General features: G+C 37.5%; 1 protein-coding gene across 4 annotated transcripts in view; it reads left to right on the top strand.

Moving 5' to 3' along the window:
• LOC109823241 overlaps positions 2,435 to 21,158 on the top strand; it is a 28,799-nt gene continuing 10,075 nt past the window's right edge. For 2 of the 4 annotated variants that reach the window (XM_020389537.1, XM_020389530.1), the window contains exons 1-3: positions 2,438 to 2,771; positions 16,965 to 17,092; positions 17,603 to 17,659. In XM_020389537.1, the coding sequence (XP_020245126.1) occupies positions 2,522 to 2,771; positions 16,965 to 17,092; positions 17,603 to 17,659 (435 nt within the window). In that variant the 5' untranslated portion in view covers positions 2,438 to 2,521. Of the gene's footprint in view, positions 2,772 to 16,964; positions 17,093 to 17,602; positions 17,660 to 21,158 lie in introns of all 4 variants that reach the window. The other 2 variants (XR_002242400.1, XM_020389527.1) reach the window with 2 other exon arrangements.

Below are 21,158 nucleotides of genomic sequence, written 5' to 3'. Positions count from 1 at the left end.
ATAAAATACTTCTCGGCTTACCGTTGGCAAGCCTCGAACAAGGGACCTTTTGAAACACCAAAATATAAACTTTCAACTAGGCTACTAAGCATTTATGAAAAGTACTTGTAGTTAATATATATATATAGTCATTTTGGAAAGCGGTTTTGACCAAAAAATCCAACAAAACCTACTATGATCCTTAGTGTAGGTTGAACCTAGTAATGAAAGAAGTGGTTAGAAAAGACATTTTGAAATATCTTGATAATGGGATCATTTATCCTATTTCACATAGTTCTTAGGTAAGTCTGGTCCAAGTAGTTCTAGTTAAATCTGGGATCACTGTCATCTAGAATGATACTAATTAGTTGATTTCCACTCGAATGTTTACTGGATGACAAGTCTAAATTGATTACAGGAAACTCAATTTAGCCACCCGAAAAGGTCACTTTAGTCTTCCTTTCATAGACTAAATGCTTGAATGTTTAGCAAGATACGAGTTTTATTATTTCTTAGATGGTTATTCAAGTTACAATTAGATTCCTATTGCCCTTGAGTATTGGTTTGAACTTTTCATTCTAAAATTCTTTATTATAAGCTAATATATTTGCTGTAGATTATGAGTTTGATATTGGTTTGGCTATTTTGTTTTCTAAGCCCTATTTGTATATACCACGATCATGCCTGGGCTGAGTTCTATATATAAAGCTCATAGTAATAGAAAATTTATTCAATTACCAAAAAAAAAAGAGATTGAGTGTGGTCCAGTTTCACGTTGCTCATTTTTCCTACTATGGATTAATTTAAAATTGTCCTCATGTTATCAAGACGAGTACATTGAATTTGTTAAACAAGAGAAAAAAATAGAAAAAGGAACTTAATGCTTATAATCTACGATAAAAAAAAGAAATTATGGTTGAAGAAGAAATAGAAAGAGAAAATTATTACTTTTAACATTTGTTATTCTAAAAGTGTTAAGGGAAGTGACAAGAGGGCTAAAGAGTAACATACAGTGACAATATCAAGTAGTGGTTGAGCAAGGAGGAGAAAGTGAGAGTTATTATCTTTTACAATTTTATTAAGAATCACTATCTTTGAGAAGACTGTCATATTTGTTTATTAAGTTGTTACACATTATGTTTCTCAAATCTATATGTGATTAAACATTATTTTTTATCATAAATTGTTACCATTTTTTAATAAAATTATTATATTTCGTGCATAATATATTACCATTGTTCATAAAATTGTTACCTATTACACGTAATATCTTACCTTTATTTTTTAAATTATTATCTTTGTTCATAAAACTATTATCCTTATTGATCAAACTATTACCTTTTGTGTTTTTCTAAGTTATGTTATAAAATGTCATTTTTAGTCACAAATCTTTTTGCTTTTTGTACATAATATATTACCTTTGTTCATAAAATTGTGACATCTATTCATAATACTATTATTTTTGTTGATTAAGATGTTACCTCTTTTATTGCAAACTATTATCTTTGTGCATTAATTATTACCTTGCAGCGAGGAGTGTTATGAGTGAGGTGAGAAGGCGATGAAGAATGACAACACAATAAAGAAAGAAAGAGGAGAGGAGTCAAGGGGAAAAGAGAATGCAGAGGAGGAGAGGTGATAGAGGAAAAAGAGGGATAGAGGATGAGAATCATAAATAACAGAGGAGAAGAAGAGAGGCATGCGAAGCAAATAAAGAGGCGAGGCAAAAGAGGAGGAGAGGTGTGGTAGAGGAGGATAGGCAAAGAAGAAGAAGAAAGAGATATGACAAAGGTGGTGCAATTGAGATAAAAGAGAATAAACCACAGAAAAGAAGAAAGAGAGGGAGGAAGAGGCGAGGTGGCAAAGGAGGTAACATCGACATTGAAAGAGAGGCAACGTCATAGGAGATGGTAACAAAGAAGAGAGATGAGAGAGGAGGAGAGAGATGAGAAATGTTCATAGGTATATAGGAGAAATGGGAAGGTAACAAAAGATGGAAAAGGAGGAAAATAAGTGAGAAGAAACTAAAGAAAGAGAGTGCTTGCGGAATTTTTAAGAGTTCATATGAGATAAATGAGTGCATTGGAGTGGTCTTTGATCCATGATATTAAATATACACCAAGGATATTAATAATTAATAATTGGACCTCGAGATTCATGCATGGATCTAATGATTGACATTCATTTAATACATGTCAATTGAGGTGGACTGTCCCCACTAAATACTTTGTTTACGGAAATATGGTTATTTAGGTCAAGGATGTTTTACGCATGTCAGAAAAGATTAGGGAGGAGGTTGCTCGGATTCTTTTATTGGAGGGAGAGGATGCAATTTTCCTTTTAAAAATAGTTCCATACGGTATTTTGGTGATTATGGAAGTAGTGGAGGTCTAAAAATAAACGTGGTTAAGTTTGGCTTTGTAAGGGGAAAAAAACCATTTCTTTTTCTTAGAAATGAGCTGGAAACACTCTAGGGAGAGAGGGCGCGTCGGCAGCTCCCCGTGGGGTAAGTCTTAATTGCTTGGGCAGTCTAATAGAGACGATGGCTTGGGCAGTGCTTCTCATCCTCGCTTCGTTCCTCACTCTTCCTCTCCCCTTCCTCTCCATCGCCTCTCGTCTCCTCAATCACAACGGTAAGTTCAAGAGGCGATTCATGCTGTCGTTCTTCTCCGTACATCTTCTGCTGTGCGCCGCCATCTTCGCCCTCTCCGATCTCGATTCTTCATCCTCTTCCAACTATCACGGATTGATCTCCGAGCTCGACGATTTGAATCTCAAGGTCTCCAGATTAGGTCCCATTTCTCTCCCCCTTTTTTTGATTTCCTGCCTTCGGTAGTTTATTTGTTGTGATCTGTCCATTAACAAAAAGAGCCAACTTGTTGATGTCTGATGATAGAATTAGCGAAAATCCAATATCATCACTTTAAAAACTGATGAACCTAGATGTAAGGGTTCTTTCATGTAAACTGACTGATCCATCTATAGTTCAACATATATTGACAATTATCCGGCACCCAATTTTCTTAAGCTAGAATTGGGGGAAAACACAAATATTACATTTCTATGCATATTATACAAAGTAGCACCGTGATGGAAATTATTTTACAACGGCAACGGCCATGTAGTAACCTTGATGACCCAATTACACCCACAAAGCAAATTGAATTATAAATGTAGGATACGGATAATTACACGCATGCAATAGGGTAAACCTGTAGCTAGATTATGCACAACGGAAAACAAAGAAAGTATGACATGCGTCTAGTAACCATAAACAACAAATTTAGGGTTTACCAAATAGATTGTTTCTATAGGATCATCACGTCTTTCTTGATCAACGGCCGGATAGCGACCACACTGTTCAACCAACAAGAAACCCCGGCATATCACCCCCGCAGCTTCCATATAAAGCACGTTCGAACAAAGAAGGAGATGATGCCTATATGAATGTTTTATCGCATATATCCCCTCCGTGTTTCATGAAAATCTCTACATCTCTATATAAGGGCTTAGAGATAGAATCCTACATTCATCAGGATTATAAGCATCTTATCTCTAAGATAAGATATTATTCACCCACTTATTTAGGTATCTATCTCATAACCATAACTAGGATACTCACACTCACACAAATGAGTGAGTGCTTATTCGTTGCTTCATAAACTGATTCCCTGAGAACTTGACTCCCTGAGTCAAAGTCTCCCTAAGAATCTCCTTTCTTTTTAAATCCATGTCCATATATAGTTAGTGCAGCGTGGACCGTTGAGAACCTGCAAGTGGGTAGCCTTGTAGCAAGATCCGTTAGGATCGACATAAGAATTTTTCTAAAAGAAAATATACAGCAAATAATATAAGTATGTTGTATCTTGTACCCTAGATCTGATCAGTCACGTTTGCTTAAGTATGTTTGCGTCAGAAATTGATTTCTTCATTGTCATTGAATCTACTACAATCGTTTATCGATTGCAAATTCAAAAAAGGAGAAAAGTCGATCTTTTTATAAGATCTTCTTACACAATGAAAAAATAAACAAATACCATCTCCTTAAAACACACGCAACAGACTTTTATCACCCGCTGCTTCGCGTGGGATCTTTGCCTGTGTCGAGGATGCGTTATTCTGTGGACCGTCACGGATCAGATCCGTTTAACAGTGATAGATTAATGCTCTTGCTTCACAAAAGAAACAATCGCAGAAGTGATAATCTCGACCAAGCGAGATTACGATTCTTCTCGAGACCAAAACCAAGTTTGATCCGGAGGAAAGGGGGAACGGGCTTCAAATCTCTCGAATAGCTTCCTCTTTATGTTGAAGCTCGCTAAGATCTGCTAGCTCTCCTCTGAAATTCGTGCTCCACTCTTCAATTTGACACCACCTCATCCTCTGATTTCAGATCCCTGCAAATGAAGGCCCTAGGCTTGTATTTATAGGCTTCGGTTGTAGTGTTTCCGATAAAAACTGATGATTTAACGTTATCCGCAGTTAACAACCGCTTAACCACGTTCAGGGGTAGTATCCAAGCTGTTAGAAGGCTCTGAAATGATCAAATCCCGTGAAAATCTGTCGAAAACGCGTTTTCGACTGCGAGCCACCAAATGGTGGCTCACGCCCATGCGATCAAATCCCGTGAAAATCCGTCGAAAACGCGTTTTCGACTGCGAGCCACCAAATGGTGGCTCACGCCTATGCGAGCCACCATTTGGTGGCTCGGCCTTAGGCCGAGCCACTGGCTTTGGCCGAGTTGTTTTAACACGACTCGATCGCTAGGGGTTTTTCCGGTTCGTTCGGGTTGGACTTGTTTCGTCGTTACGTGGATTTCGTCGTTTCGTTGACTTGTATGCTTCACCGATTCGTTTCATCCGTTTCGTTAACTTGGAGGTGGTCGGTGAACGTGCTGGCCATTTAGAGTTGGCCAGCGAGCGCGCGAGTCACGTGAAGGTGGCTGATTAGCGTGCGGACCACTTGGAGGTGACCGGTGAGCACGCGGGCCACTTGGTTTGCCGTTGCGGTGGTTTGTTGCTACGTCATTAACGGTTCACCGATTCGCTTCATGTGTTTGTCGGCGTCAGATAATCTTTTTGACTCGGATAATGATGTTTATCGTTTTTTCTCCATTTCGAGCGTGCGGGAACCTATAGGTATTTTTTGACTCCTACAGATACGTCCTTTAAAGTGTTTCAGTCTCGTTTCTTTTATAGAAGAACCTGAAATACTTTAGATGTGATAGGTCCAACCTTTAGTCGGTGTAAAAGGACTTGTAATTGGCTTCAGTTCTTGACTTCTTTAATTCTCAGTCTATTCAGTATTTTGTCGAATAGCTAAAAATTTTCCGGCTCTGCGTTTATCGTCTGATCGTTGTCGAAGTCTCGAATTGAAACTGGTGTGTTGATTGCTGATTTTAGCTCGTGTCGTTAAGTCGACGTTGATTTGATTATCTTCATCAGGGATTCGTATCCGAATTACAATTGAACTCTCTGGGATTATCCTTTGTTTCAGAGTTGATCTGAGTCTTGTTTTCGCGAGAATTGACGACGCGTTGATTGACGTTGACTTTGATTGCAACGCGTTGACTAGCGTTGATCTTCATCGCAGCGCGTTGACCGGCGTTGACTTTTATTTGCAACATGTCCAAAGTCTTTTGTAAAAACTTCGGTTGGAATTGATATTCCGGGTGTTTTAAGTTACGAGACCAACTGACAAAACTGGTGCATTAATGACTATCGTACTTATAGAATTTTTGACAAATCCTTAGCCATAAACGGGTTTGACGAGCCTTTATCGACTACCATTTGAGTCGGGTTAGTATGCGGATTGTTTAAGTCCGTTCCATAGGTGACGTTATGCTAAAAGAATAAACTCTCTTAGACTTGATGCTATGATATTGAATATATAGACTTCGTCATTTGTCACGGGAATAGACTAGCTGGCAATGTGTGTTAGGCGCAGACTTTAGGATTTTTGATAAACCCTCAGCCATCAACAGATTTGATATATCTTTACTGATTACCGTTTGAATCGGGATTGTATATGAATTATCTAAATCCGTTTTACATGTGACGTTGTGCTACGAGAATGAACTCTCTTAGACTTGGTGCTATGATATGAATACATAGGCTTCGTTCTTTTTACGGGAAAAAACTAACCGACAACGCGTATTAGGCGTTGACTTATCTCTACTTAGGATTGGGGATAAAAGCCCCATGCGTGTAAGGCGTGGATTATGGTGTTATTAATAACGGCCTATCACGATGTCGAATACGTGGATTTTTATCCTTTTTACGGCGAAAGACTAACCGGCAACACGTGTTAGGCATTGACTTATCCCTACTTAAGATTCGAGATAAAATTCTCCATGCGTGTAAGGCATGTATTGTGATGTTATTAATAACGGTATGTCACGATGTTGAATACGTGAGTTTTTGTCCCTTTTACGACGAAAGACTAACTGGTAACGCGTGTTAGGCGTTCACTTATCCATACTTAGGATTCGGGATAAAATTCCCCGTACGTGTAAGACATGAATTATTGTGTTACTAATAACGGTCTATCATGATTTTGAATACGTGAGTTTTTATCTTTTTTACGACGAAAGACTAACCGGCAACGCGTGTTAGACGTTGGCTTATCCCTACTTATGATTCAGGATAAAATTCTCCATGCGTATAAGTCATGGATTATGGCGTTATTAATAACGGCCTGTCACGATGTTGAATACGTGGGCTTTTGTCCTTTTTACGGCCAAAGACTAACCGACAACGCGTGTTAGGCGTTGACTTATCTCTACTTAGGATTCGGGATAAAATTTCCCATGCGTGTAAGGCATGGATCATGGCGTTATTAATAACGACTTGTCATGATATTGAATACGTGGGCTTTTGTCTTTTTTACGACGAAAAACTAACCAACAACGCGTGTTAGGCGCTGACTTATCCCTACTTAGGATTCAGGATAAAATTTCCCGTACGTGTAAGGCACGGATTTTGGCGGTATTAATAACGACCTGCCACGATGTTGAATTCATGGGCTTTTGTTTTTTTACGACGAAAGACTAACCAGCAGCGCGTGTTAGGCACTGATTTATCCCTACTTAAGATTCAGGATAAAATTTTCCGTGCGTGTAAGACACGGATTTTGACGTTATTAATAACGGTCTGCCACGATGTTGAATACGCGAGCTTTTATTATTTTTACGGCAAAAGACTAACCGGCAACGCGTGTTAGGCGCTGACTTATCCCTACTTAGGATTCAGGATAAAATTCCCCGTACGTGTAATGCACGGATTTTGGCGTTATTAATAACGGCCGACCACAATGTTGAATACATCAACCTCTACAAAGTTTTTAAATATAGGATGTCGGGAAAATATTAGATGGACAAAATTCATATTAGATTGTGGATATCGGGTAAATATCAGGGTTCTGGTAAATATTGGAATGCCATAAAGAATGTTTGCATATATAGTATAATCTACTAAAATATAATCTCAACATACTTAATTAAATCTAAACATACAAAATGTAAATTATATATATTTATAATAATTATCAACCTTGTAAACAAACAAAAGCACAAATCAACGTTGCAACATTTCATCGAAATTTTAGGCCATAATGTCATTTAATATAATAGGAAAGTCATGATATCTCGCCCAAAAATTGCCAAACGCGATATCTTATTTCGTATGAAGTCATATAGAAGAATATATCGGTCAACACATTAGCTAATATATTGGCCATATCGGGGATGTATATAAGCCCAAAATAGCCAAAAAACAGTAAAGGATATTTAGAGACCATATCGATTGTAGAAAATCCTGTAAAAAGAATCGGGTCATGTCGGGGATATTTAAAACAAGGGAAAAATGTGTTGGGGCCCCAAAAACAGAAACTTCATTTGCTGCAGTCTCTCCTAGTTTTCCCCATGTGGTTCAGCCCCTTGAAGTGTGATATTTTGTGCTGCAGTTCCTTTTTAGTAATTATTACATGCCAGCTAAGCTAAAATCCCCAAAATATCCTTATCCCCCATCCTCAATCCCTCAGACATGGCACTCATATCCTATTTCTTTCTTCTTTCTCTCTTCTTTCTCTCTAAAACCAAGGGCTTTCTCAAGCTCGTCGCCCCTGACCCTCGTCCTCCTCGCCGTCGCCGCCTCCGCTCAGGGCCCCCAAGGCTCCCCTTGAGTTCGCCGCCGCCTCCCCTCCTCTCCTCTGCCCATCCTCGTCGTCGTAGCTCACTGTCGCTCCCCGCCTCGCCCTCGACTACGCCAGAGTTCGACGTTGCCACTCTTCTCCTCGCCGACGAGCTTGAGAAAAGATTTCTTTTTTAATTGAATCCGCGTTCATTTTCGTTAAATTTTGGTTCTTGTACGCGTTGGCTATTAATGTATAAAAAACATGAGAATTTCTGGTTCTTGTACGCGTTGGCTATTAATGTATAAAAAACATGAGAATTTTAGAGGATTAGTTAAAGTTTTGAGGCATTATTATTTTTTGGGCATGAAATATTAGTTGCTGAATGAAACATCAGATGTCATCCTAACTTTTTGGTACCCTCACTTGGTTTTTAATAGTGTACGTAGTATACAATGGGATCAGAAGCACTATTCAGTGTCTTAGTAACCACAGATTATTCGATAGATAAGTGCATTATTTTCCTAATGGCATCTAATTAAAACTCAATTGATGCCGGAAAATGTCAGTGGATACATAGCCTCCATTTATGCGGTCAAGAGTGGTTATATAAGAGCTCTCTTGATCATATATAACACGCCACTGGTTAGAACTAACATGCCGCTGGCTAGAACTAACACGTCGCGGCTAGAACTAGGCTAGAACTAACACGTCACTGGTTAGAACTAACCTGATCCAGTTAATAACACGTGCTAGTTCTAACCAGTGGCGTGTTAGTTCTAGCCCGCGGCGTGTTAGTTCTAACCCGTGGCGTGTTAGTTCTAACCAGTGGCGTGTTATATATGATCTTGTGGATGAGTCATTTGTAGATGCTGGTGAAGCAAGATGAAGAGGATTTGATTCATTTTGTTTTCTTTCCCTCTGCCTTTCTTTTCCCTTGAGTCTTTCTTTTCTTCGAAGCTTTTTCTCCCGCTCTTTTGCTTTCCTCCTCTCTCTTCTCTCCTCCTCTTCACGCTTCTCCCTTTCTTCTTCTTCGAGAAGTTTGATCTGTTGGATGATTGTCAGTATTGAAGCCCACCAACAATATTGTCATCTCATTTAAACTACTAGCAACATATAAAAGATAAACAAGTACCTGCTTCTTTAATGTAATCATCTTTTTGCAAGCAACATGAACACGCTCTTCTAACAGCTTCAAGGCAAGAGAAACAAACATACCATGTGCGTTTTGACGGGCTGTACCTTCCCTGAAAGCCTTTTCGACCTGGATGCACGTTGGACCTCATGTTAAATAAGCTATCACAAAACAAAAGCAAGAAAGCCATAGCTGAGATACTTATAGCGTTGATTGCCAAATTTATGTTTCCAATTCGAGCAGCCAGAAAGCTTTATAAACCATTTCAACGGCAATCTACCTAGGTTAGAGGATTGCCATTTCAAGATATTTACATACAACTGAAAATGACTAGCAAGATCATAATTTTCCTGCTACACATGATGTCACTCCCACATCACCTTGCTCCATAACAGCCAAGGGACAACAATTTTTTTGGATAGACCATCCAAGTGATAACTTTTGCCTAATGCTGATCTATAATAAAAGATTTACTGGAGAATAACATATCTCCATGTGTCACACATGCACTAGTGTTGAAATGAGAGGTTTTGGCCAAAGCACCCAAATGACTCTCCTGGATAACTTTCATGCAAACCCTACAATGATGAAATACTCCTCTCCAACTGTGCCAATTGGTTAGAACTAACATGCCACAGGCTAGAACTAACACGCTGCAGGCTAGAACTAACACGCCACTGGTTAGAACTTGCACGTGTTATTAACTGGATCAGGTTAGTTCTAACCACTAGCGTGTTAGTTCTAGCTCGCGGCGTGTTAGTTCTAGCCCGTGGCGTGTTATATATGATCAAGAGAGCTCTTATATAACCATTTTTGACCGCATTACTAATACGGTGGCATTTCTTTCTTTCATCCCAAATCCAGATCCATCACTTCTATATAATATTAATTTGCAATCTAAAGGCGAACTGCTAAAATGTTTACATTCACATCCCTGACGTCTTGTCCGTGAAATGTCGTTTTCTATTGTTCAGAAAGCGAGTAACATGTTGCTTGATATTTTGTACTCCTTAAAAAATTTGTAGGAGGTGCTGTTGCCAATTCACATTACATCTTGTATCCCGTTATTGGAAACAAAATTCATTCTGCCATTTGTAGATTAGTTACAATGTCAATAGTAAGGTTATTATATTTCTTCATAGGACATTGTGATAAGTAGCTTTACGAACAATGGCTTTAAAATATACCATTTGTTCATTTCAGCAAGTAGGATTCATTAAGAGTCCCTAATATATTTATATAATAGGCTTTGTTTATCAAAGATTAAGAAAGCCTTGTCTAACCGGTCTAAGTAAATATCGAATTACGGTGACGTAGCTCCATATATTGGTATCAGGTCAGTGCCCACGTTAAATATGGGCTAGTCTAATTTAAGAATTGTCTTTTAAGGAATCAATTCTACACGAGATTGTCCAATTAAGAAAATTATTTTAAGAAATAGAACTTTTCATATCTTTCGATTGCTGCCTCATAGCTTTTCTGTTGAAGCATTTGACATTATTTCCACACCAAAAAAAAAAAAAAAATCTTGCTTGCAATAAAGTATTAGTAATGCGGTCAAGAGTGGTTATATAAGAGCTCTCTTGATCATATATAATACGCCACTGGTTAGAACTAACACGTCACGGGCTAGAACTAACACGCCGCGGGCTAGAACTAACACGTCACTGGTTAGAACTAACCTGATCCAGTTAATAACACGTGTTAGTTCTAGCCCGCGGCGTGTTAGTTTTAGCCCGTGACGTGTTAGTTCTAACCAGTGACGTGTTATATATGATCAAAAGAGCTCTTATATAACCACTCTTGACCGCATTACTAATACGGTGACATTTCTTTCTTTCATCTTTTCCTCTACCTTATTCTTTCTGCTACATGCATCGAGTTCATTCGGTGATCAAATAACGTTTCAATCCTGAATATTAAGTTTATTCTTTATAGAAGATTTTACGGATGCTTCATTCCTTTTCCTCTTGTTTTCTCGTGCATCATCTTTCGGGTATTAATCTCCTGTTGTGTTTTCTTACACATTGACTGACGCCAAGCAACCTCTCATTTTATTAACGTGTACAAGAACACAAAATTTAACGAAAATGAGCGCGTATTCAATTAAAAAAGAAATCTTTTCTCAAACTTGTCGGCGAGGAGAAGAGCGACAATGACGAACTCTGGCGTAGTCGAGAGCGAGGCAGGGAGCGACGGCAAGCTACGGCGACGAGGTCGGGCGGAGGAGAGGAGGGGAGGTAGCGGCGAACTCGGGGGAGGCTTGGGAGCCTGGGCGGAGGTGGCGACGGCGAGGAGGGCGGAGGAGGAGAGGGAAACGTTGAACTTAAGGCGGAGAGTGGCAGCGAAGAACTCCGGCGTAGTCGAGGGTGAGGCGGGGAGCAACGGCGAGCTATAGCGAGGAGGTCGGGTGGAGGAGAGGAGGGGAGGCGGCGGCGAACTCGAGGGGAGCCTTGGGGGCCTGGGCGGAGGCGGCGATGGTGAGGAGGGCGAGGGCCAGAGCGACGAGCTTGAAAATGCCATTGGTTTTAGAGAGAGGAGAGTGAGAGAGGATATGAGAGAGATATAGAGAGGATATGAGCGCTGGGTCTGAGGGATTGATAAGGGGGGATAAAGATATTTTGGGGATTTTAGCTTAGCTGGTATGCAATAATTGCTAAAAAGAAGCTGCAACATAAAATATCACACTTCAAGGGGCTGAACCACATGGGGAAACTAGGAGGGGTTGCAGCACATGAAGTTTCTGTTTTTGGGGCCCTAACACATTTTTCCCTTAAAACAATGACCTCTACATATCACGCTATAGTCAAATTCTCCAAGAATCTGCACAACTAAGTTGCCTCTAGTGCTATCTTGTAAATCACTACATATTCCGTTTCAAGTGAAAAAAGACTATACGACACTGCTTCTAAGGACATAAAATGACCCCGTCATTAATAAGAAGATATAACTGGACATCAACACTCTCCCATTAAGATTGTAAGCCCAGTCAACATCTGAATATCTCTGTAGGCCAGAGTCCGTTCTGTTTTAGCATAATACATGAAGTGCAATTCAAATCAAATATATGAGGGTCCTAAATTAATGCCCACTCTTCAGTTCTACTATAAAGGATGTGTCGATTATTGTATACATACAAGACTATCGATTATACTCCTTAATGAAATTCGTAGAATTAGCTTTTTCTCTGCTTTCATGTCAGGACATTGCTCTATACTTAGAGCCTGACTCTTAGCAATTGGAGTCCTAGTGGTCTCCATGCTGCACTCAGTCAACAATATGCCATCTACATACGATGATAGGATCTTAAACTTCTATCAGCTTAGGATACATCTGGTAACCATGACCCAGCACGGTCCAATAGGATAAAAAATACTACACTGGAAAAATATTTCAAGTCATATGTAGGATCCTTTAACTTGTACACCTTTTGCTCAAGTCACTCGGCTATGAAACATAAAGATTGATCCACATGGATTTCTTTCCAGTTCTCCCTACATAAAAGCTCTATCGATGTCCATTTGGACTAGTTCAAGATCTATTTGCGCTATGAGAGTTAATATCATGCGAATAGTATCGATTTTCAATACCATATAAAACGTCTCTTTCGGTAGTCCACCTTACTACTTGGTTACACTTTCATCATCAAGTGTGGTCTGCATCACTTGAATGTGTTGTCTTGCGTGACCTTGAAAACCTATTTATTTTCAGTTGCCCTATAATCAGTTGGAAGATTCACTAAGTCTTAGACTTGATTCTTCCTCATGAACTTAAGCTCCTCATCTATTGCTGATTTCCACTCTTTTGCTATAGACCCAGAAATCGTGTCCTACATGACTTGGATTCCGCAACAGCATGCGATGCTACCATGAATATTTTCCCATCAATCTCAAAGTATCATTTTGGTACTACTACATGGAATGATCTCAGAGGCTGTTGAAATTATGTAGATGGCTACAAGTCATCTAAAAATATCTCGCTCCTACTGTTTCCAGCTAGTAAGGGAACAAATTTCTTTCAATTGCTGGATCTGTGATAGTCTTCTCGATCTCGTATTAACCCAAATCTTGACCTATTTCTTCTTTATGCAAGTAATCCTCGAGGAAATCAATATGCCATAACTCTCTAGGCCATAGTCTCATCATATTGCTTACATGTAAACATAACCGCAGAGTATCTAAAATAGTGTATGTAAATACACTTCAACATTCTAGGATCTGAACTTCTCATCCAATGAAAAGTAGTATATGAAAGCAACACTCCTACATAGACATAATGATCTAACAACGACTGTTAGCCATCCATTACTCATAAGGTGTAAACTGAATTGATTTCGGAAGTACATGGTTCAAAGTATATGCCGTTATCAATAGCACATTTCCCCAAAACCGAATGGGTAGCTACTTTGACCCATATATAGATAGTTATATTCCTTATTTTTGCAATACCATTTGTTACAGAATATAGGGTATTGTCAACTGTCTAATTTTTCTCTTCTCGTGACGTAGTTTCCTGAACTAGCTAGATAGATACTCTTATGGTTAGTATGCAAAGGGCTATTACTTTTGCTTAATTGATTATCCACCTTGTTGATTTAGCTCTTGAAATAAAACCAATTGCTCAACTAGGCGCGAGATCAGATACACATGATCGAATACATAATTTCTCTTTAACCATGAGGAATTAAGGCCCTCCACTTTGTACCTTCATAAATACTAGTCTGCATCTATCAGAGTGAACTAATTGCAACTGAGATACTCCCAGCCTTTCCAAGCAGCTTCTCAGTGATTTTATCTACAAGACTATACTCATAGATGGACAGATATATCTTGGTATACATACCAAGGAGGTCACCCTTGCCGAGCATACATGTGTCCTCTAATATGACTTAGTCTACTATACCATATATCAAATCTAATCTTAATTCAAAGTAGAAGATAACTCAGTTATCTAGTAATGAACCACATTCTAAAATCAACTAAGCTATCAACTTGACGTTTTATAAGCAAAGAAATCCTGAAGCAAATCTAAGTTACCCACAAATAGGAAACTAAAAAAAAAAAATGAATCTGACAAGCCTAATTATCGAAAGATAGATTCCTCCACATTGTGGGAGCGTATAAAATACCCTACAAGATCTATTTATTCCCTAAACTCAACAGAAACCTACATGCACCGGTGCCCAACACTTTTCTGTAGTCGCATCTAGATCTTTTTGCTCCCATTTGGAGTCTTCTAAAATTCTATGAACCCATCTCTACCCTATAGAAGTGGTTAACGAGTTTTGAGTTTTCTCGATTACGCACCCTCAAGCGTGAAATAATCGGCTTGTTTGCAATCAAATCAACTGATCATGCTCTTATCAATTGGTATATTCACCTTTTATTTGGCTTTTTTTTATTTCAAAACCTATTCCGAAAATCTTTGTGTACCCATTGCAATGAGGCTCTCAACCTTGTACCTCGAGTATTCAGCTTCGAAAACCGAAGTAGATACTTTTGTCTTGAGCATGCCCTAGTGTTTAGACCCTGACTTCATTTTTATTTGCACGTCCTCAAAAGTTATCGCATCTGCGACGTACAACAAAACTAACAAATATCTTTCATGGAGTTATATAAAGCCCTGATAATTACTCGGATTTGCCGCTGCTAGCTTGATACAATACTAGCTATCTCATGATCATTGATTATAGATGTTATCATCTGAAGGTGAATTTGATGTACTGCCTAGCAGTCATCTCATTTGAATCCAACATAATAATAAGAACTCATATCCTTGTTGACGAGACATATCAGAATCTCGCATTAAGAGAATCTTGGAAACTCTTTGCATTTGAAGTATCCTCGTACTCATTAAGATCGCTTCTCTTTGAAGTCCATCCTAGTGGACCACTTGAACGATGTTTTCGCTTCCAAATCTTGTACTGACCGGCCTCAAAACTTTTGAGTCCAAGTTGAACCCAGTTTTGACTTGGGCATTACAACCTCAATACTCACCAAATTCTCCTGCTCTTAGGGAGAAAATGGACCTTTCGTCAAAAATATCTCAACTACTCAGTCACAGACTGATGTCAGAATAACTGTTTTGGTACGTTATTTCTAAGAGAAAGATTATGTCACTTTAATTATGGATATATTAAGTTTATTAACATTTACGTGGAGTAGTGTTCTTCATTGATGAACATTCCATCTCATCAAACATTTCATACCAATAATAAAATTACAAACCAAACAAAGAGAAGGCGTAGGACCCCAATCACGGTGTTTAAATATATAATTTTTAAATCATTATCAAATTTTTAAATGAAATATTAGAGTTTTTGGAGATTTGACTTAATTGGATAGTGTGTCATCTCTACCCGAAATCTCCCACTTGAAATTATTTGTTTATAAGATTTAGTATGCTTCTGAACATGCGGCATGACAAACATAAACAAACAATTTCATTTTTTTTATATTTATCTATTGATTTATATTGTCAAATTTATTAGGGTTTTTCATTTCACGTAAAATTGGTACCTGCCCCAGGCGCTCCTAAGGAACAACTACTTATCAAAATCTTTAAGATTTTATTAGGATTCTATAAATTAATTTTCTGGTGTATAAAAATAACTTCTTTGAACTTCCAATGTTCAAAAAATTATTTTTGTAAAATCTCAAAAACTCATTATTATGAAATCTAGTGAGCCTCATATCAGGAATTTCTAAAGCTTCTGAAGATAAATAATAAAAATATTTTCTAAAATTTTCCTAGAAATGTTTAGATACTTTTACTATTTTTAAAATAATTTTTTGATTTAAGAGATAATTTATCAACATAATTTTTGAATTTTAAAAAGAAACTAAAAAATAAAATCCAAAATACTATTATGCCCATAGGGTTTCAGAAACCATAAAGGTTTGTATCTGAGGGGTTGGCGGCGGCAACCTCTAACAGTGCTCCCCTGTCACCCCCTAAACCCAACCTAGGCCCCCACCATTGATGGCGCTCATTGCAGTCGGCATGAACGACACTTGCTATCGTCGCGGTGGGGAGCAACGCCTAACACTATTCACAAACAACGTTGGGCGTCGTAGGTGGGTTGAGCCGATGGCGTCTGACTCCATCGACCCTCGACACCCTGTGCCAGTGACCGGAGAACCTGCTGCTCTGGCAGTGGGTTCAATTATGGGTTATTCTTTTAACTGTTTTTCTTAAATACACCGCCACATACCTGTTCTTCTTCAAACAATGGTCAGAGCGCAATCACATCATTAGAATGGCGAAAAGCACCCGCTTATCATCCTGCAACTACTGCGTAAATCATAGAATTGAGAAGAGGAAGCAGATAACGGTTGTAGTATTTTAAATATCTCACATATTCTCTATATATCTCTGCATATATATTTGTAAGAAAGAGAAACTCCTTAACCTTAGAAACTAGGCTCTAATAGAGCTAAATCTCCTCTCATGACCTACCCACTCAATTTGGCTGGGCCGCCCATATGTGCTAACAATTTGAACATAAACTATTATACAACAAGTTATTCTAATTGAAGGCGAGTATTTGTAAAGACATGACAGAGAAACAATCAAAAGAATACCAAAAATGACGCTTTTGAAATGCTATTATTTCATACGAAGATGGTCATATTTTGTACTTGAACTGCACTTACATTTTTATGAACTCAGCTAAACTTTTGATGCTTTTTGATTCCTAATTATTGGCCAATAAATGCAGAGACCATTCTAGAGGAGAATACCTACATCTTAGTTTCTAAAACCCTGGATTTAGATGAATACAACAAGCAGATTGAGGAGCTGGAACATGAGATCCAGTTTCTACAGAATTCTCTAAATAAAATGAAGGTATGTTTTTCATCCTTCATCAAGTTTTTCGTCCAATTAGTTTTTCCTATATAATTCTTATATTGTTCTGATTATCTTTTTTATGTCATCAAATTCTATTTGGTTTCTTTAGTTATGGAAACAAATTGATATCATCATGTTTTGACTATATTGTAGTGGGAATTTACCTTTTCTATTACTAAAAATATGTCCTTGGTTATGTATGAAGCAGTGTATTAGTTTTGCAGTATTTGTAATTATCCAACTTCTGATCGTTGTACGCATAGACATGGCCACTGATAGGATTGGGGACATGCTTGTTGAGATGTAGAACCCTGGGTTGAGTTCCGCGAACATTAGCATATATTAGGGTTATTCATTATTTGTAATTTTATTCGAATAATTTTTCTTGCATTGTGTTCTTACTTCTTACCATACATGTATGACCTTATGAGAGTTTTTGATCAAACCTGTAAGTGATTGATGTTCATCAATTCTCTAAGATATGACGTAACTGATTATGTTTTGCAGACATCGGCAGGTAGCTCTTCAGATTCTGAAACAGTGGTTGCAGCGCTGGAACAAGAGGTCTCTCCCTCCCTCCCTGTTTTGTTCATGTGTGTTTGTGTATTGGGTAGGCAACTAGGCTGGTGGCTATATATGAAAACATTTTACTATGCTGGTGGCTACTCATGAAAACATTTTTGTGATTTTTGCGTGATCACAAACATTGCACATATTATGAGTAAGTAGTATCAACCCCGCGCTTTGAGCAAGCCATATTAATCAACTTCTACTTCTAGATGCCCAGTTAGATAGAAGTAGATAGCTCGCCATGAGGTTATCTCCTTTGACTTCATGCAAGCAAAATTGCACTCAGAATTATTTAAAATATTAATGTTAGAAGCTATTATTATGTGTACAGCATTGTAATGTACAGTCATTCTTCTTCTTATTTACTTTTTTTAATCTTTTTTTAACTTCAATTTTCTTTTCTCTTATTTCCTGCCACCTGCACCCACCTATTATTATGCCCCCTCCCTCAGTTCAACCTCTGCTATGTTTAAAAAAAAATCTTCCGAATAGCAGCATCTTAGCCAAAGTTGTTGACTGTAGTTTGGTGATAAGAAGTGATCATTTAGGTGGCTAACCACGTCATCTTTTATATACCTTGTGTCTCAGATGATTGTAATCCTCATTGTATTCATTCACTAGCCTATAATTAGGGTGAAGCATAAAGAGTCCTGCACTTCATGCTCAAACTTCTATGGTTTACATGACTTAGAACTATTAATGTAGGCCTTGAACGATATGCTAAATAAAGGAGTTATAGTTAGTCCGTTATCCCTTAATGTGTGTGATTTAGAGAACCCAAACATACTTTATCTTTATATCTCTAGTTGCGGTATAATAATTATAGCTTGGAATGCTATGAAAAGGGAAAGACGTCTACATTGGCCATCAACCAAAAAAATGTTGCATAGATTGAGAATAAGTAGTACCAATCCAGAACTTTGAGCAAACCATATTAAGCAACTTCTACTTCTAGATGCCTAGTTAGACAGAAGCAAATAGCTCGCCGTTAGGTTATCTCTATTGACTTCATGCAAGCAAAACTACTCTTAGAAGTATTTAAAATATGATGTTAGAAGCTATTATTATGTGTAACACACATAATCTGCAATCATTCTTCTTCTTATTTCCTTTTTTTTAATCTAGTTTATCTTTTACTTCATTTTTCTTCTCTCTTCTTTCTTGCTAGCTGCACCCACCTATTATGACCCCCTCCCTCAATTCAGCCTCCATTAACTTAAAAAGAAAAAAAATCTTTCAAATAGTAGCATCTTAGCCAAAGTTGTTGACTGTAGTTTGGTGATAAAAAGTGATCGCTTAGGTGACTAACCACCTCATCTTTTGTGTACCTTGTGTCTCTGATGACACCATACAACTCGTAGAAATTTCTACAGAGATATTGTAATCCTCATTGTAAGCTATCCATCTATGAAGCACGGACACGCATAACATGAAGTCGTGTCGTGTCGTGTCCGTGTCGAACACACGTATCCTATGTATTTTTTAGGATTTGTCTCGTGTCGGCGTGTCGGATGGCCGTGTCGGATCCGTGTCCGTGCTACATAGCTATCCATTAGCCTATAATTAGGGTGAAGCGTGTAGAGTCCTACACTTCATACTCAAACTTCTATGATTTACATGTCTTGGAACTATTTATATAGGTCTTGAACGACATATGCTAAATAACGGACTTACAGTTAGCCCATTATCCCTTAAATTTATTTTCAGCTTAGTCAACAACAACAACAATAAATCCTTTATCCTAACTGTTTGGAGTCGTCTATATTCCATTCTATTATGGGTCATCTCCTCTATTGAGCTAACCATAATTATATCTTTCTTAATTAGTTCCAACCAAGTCCTTCTAGGTCTAACTTTAGATCTCTTTGCTCCATTAACTATAATATTATCACTTCTACTAACCGGTGCACTAAGAGGTCTACGTTGTACATTGCCATACCACTTTAATAGATTCTCTCTCATTTTATCCTCTATAGGAGTAATATCTAATTTACAAAAGATGCACTCATTTATTATCTTATGTTTTAGTGTATACCCACAAGACCATCTCAACATTCTCATTTCTGCTACACTCATTTTTTGCACATATTTTTAAATTGCCTAACAGTTTGATCCGTAAAGCATTGTTGGTATTATAACTCTTATAGAATTTACTTTTAAGTCTAACTGATATTCTACGATCACACAAGATTCCCAAAGCATCCTCCATTTTAACATCCCGATTTAATTATATTGACAACATCATCCTCAATCTCACCATCATACCAAATGATTGATCCTAAATAGCAAAATTGATTGCTTTTAGATATTTCTTGGCCATTACTATGTACTATAGACTCTTTTCTCCTTCTAGTTTACTAAAAATGCATTCCATGTATTCAGTTTTTGTTCTACTAATTCTAAAACATTTAGTTTCAAGAGTTGTCTCCACTTTTCTACTTTAAAAATTATGCTTATTCTATTCTCGTCAATTAATATTATATCATCAGCAACTAACATATAAAATGGTACTTCATCCTGAATATGTCTAGTAAGCTAGTCCATAACTAAAGCAAAAAGACAAGGGCTTCAGGCTGACCCTTAATGTAAACCTATGATTATAGGAAATGACTTAGTCTCTTCTTTATTAGTTCTTAGTTTAGTTGTTACTTTATCATACATATCTTTAATTACATCAATAGATATACTAGATACGTATTCATTTTCTAAAATCCGCCATATTACCTCTTAAGCACTCTATCATAAGTTTTTTCTAGGTCAATGAAAATGATATGTAGATCCTTTTTTTCTTTATGTTTCTCCATCAACCGTCTCAAAATATGTATAGGTTTCATAATTGACCTCCCGAGCATAAAATCAAATTGGTTTTCAGATACACTTGTCTCTTTTCTTAGTCTTTGCTCAATTATCCTCTCCCAAAGTTTTATAATATGACTCATGAGTTTAATACCATGATAGTTTGAACAACTTTGTATTTCTCTTTTATTCTTATAAATCGGTATCAATGTACTAATTCTCCACTCATCGGGCATTCTCGTTGTCTCAATAATCTTATTAAATAATTTGATCAACAATCCTAATCCTATATCTCCAAGACATTTCTAAACTTCAATAGGGAATTATCCGGTCCTACGGCTCTTCTATTTTTTATTTCCTTTAGAGCATCTTTAACCTCACTGATCTTAATTTTTAGAAAATAACTATAGTTTATATCATTCACTATATGGTCAAATGCTCTATGTTGCTCACCTTTTTTGTTATCATTAAATAATTTATGAAAGTAGCTCCTCTGCCTTTCTTTTATTTCCTCATTGTTTGCTAAAACTCTTCAATCTTTAATCTTAATACACCTAATTTTACCCAAGTCATTACTTTTCCTTTTTTCATCTTAGCATATATATATATATAGAAATATGGAGAAACTTGGTACCAAGTTTTTCCATTGAACTTGATAGTGAGGTGGTCAAATCCCCACCCTACATCACGCCTCGAA

This window comes from Asparagus officinalis, chromosome 1, assembly GCF_001876935.1.
Source record: "Asparagus officinalis chromosome 1, Aspof.V1, whole genome shotgun sequence".
NCBI classification, from domain to species: Eukaryota; Viridiplantae; Streptophyta; class Magnoliopsida; order Asparagales; family Asparagaceae; genus Asparagus; species Asparagus officinalis.
This window is presented reverse-complemented; position numbering and strand designations above follow the sequence as displayed.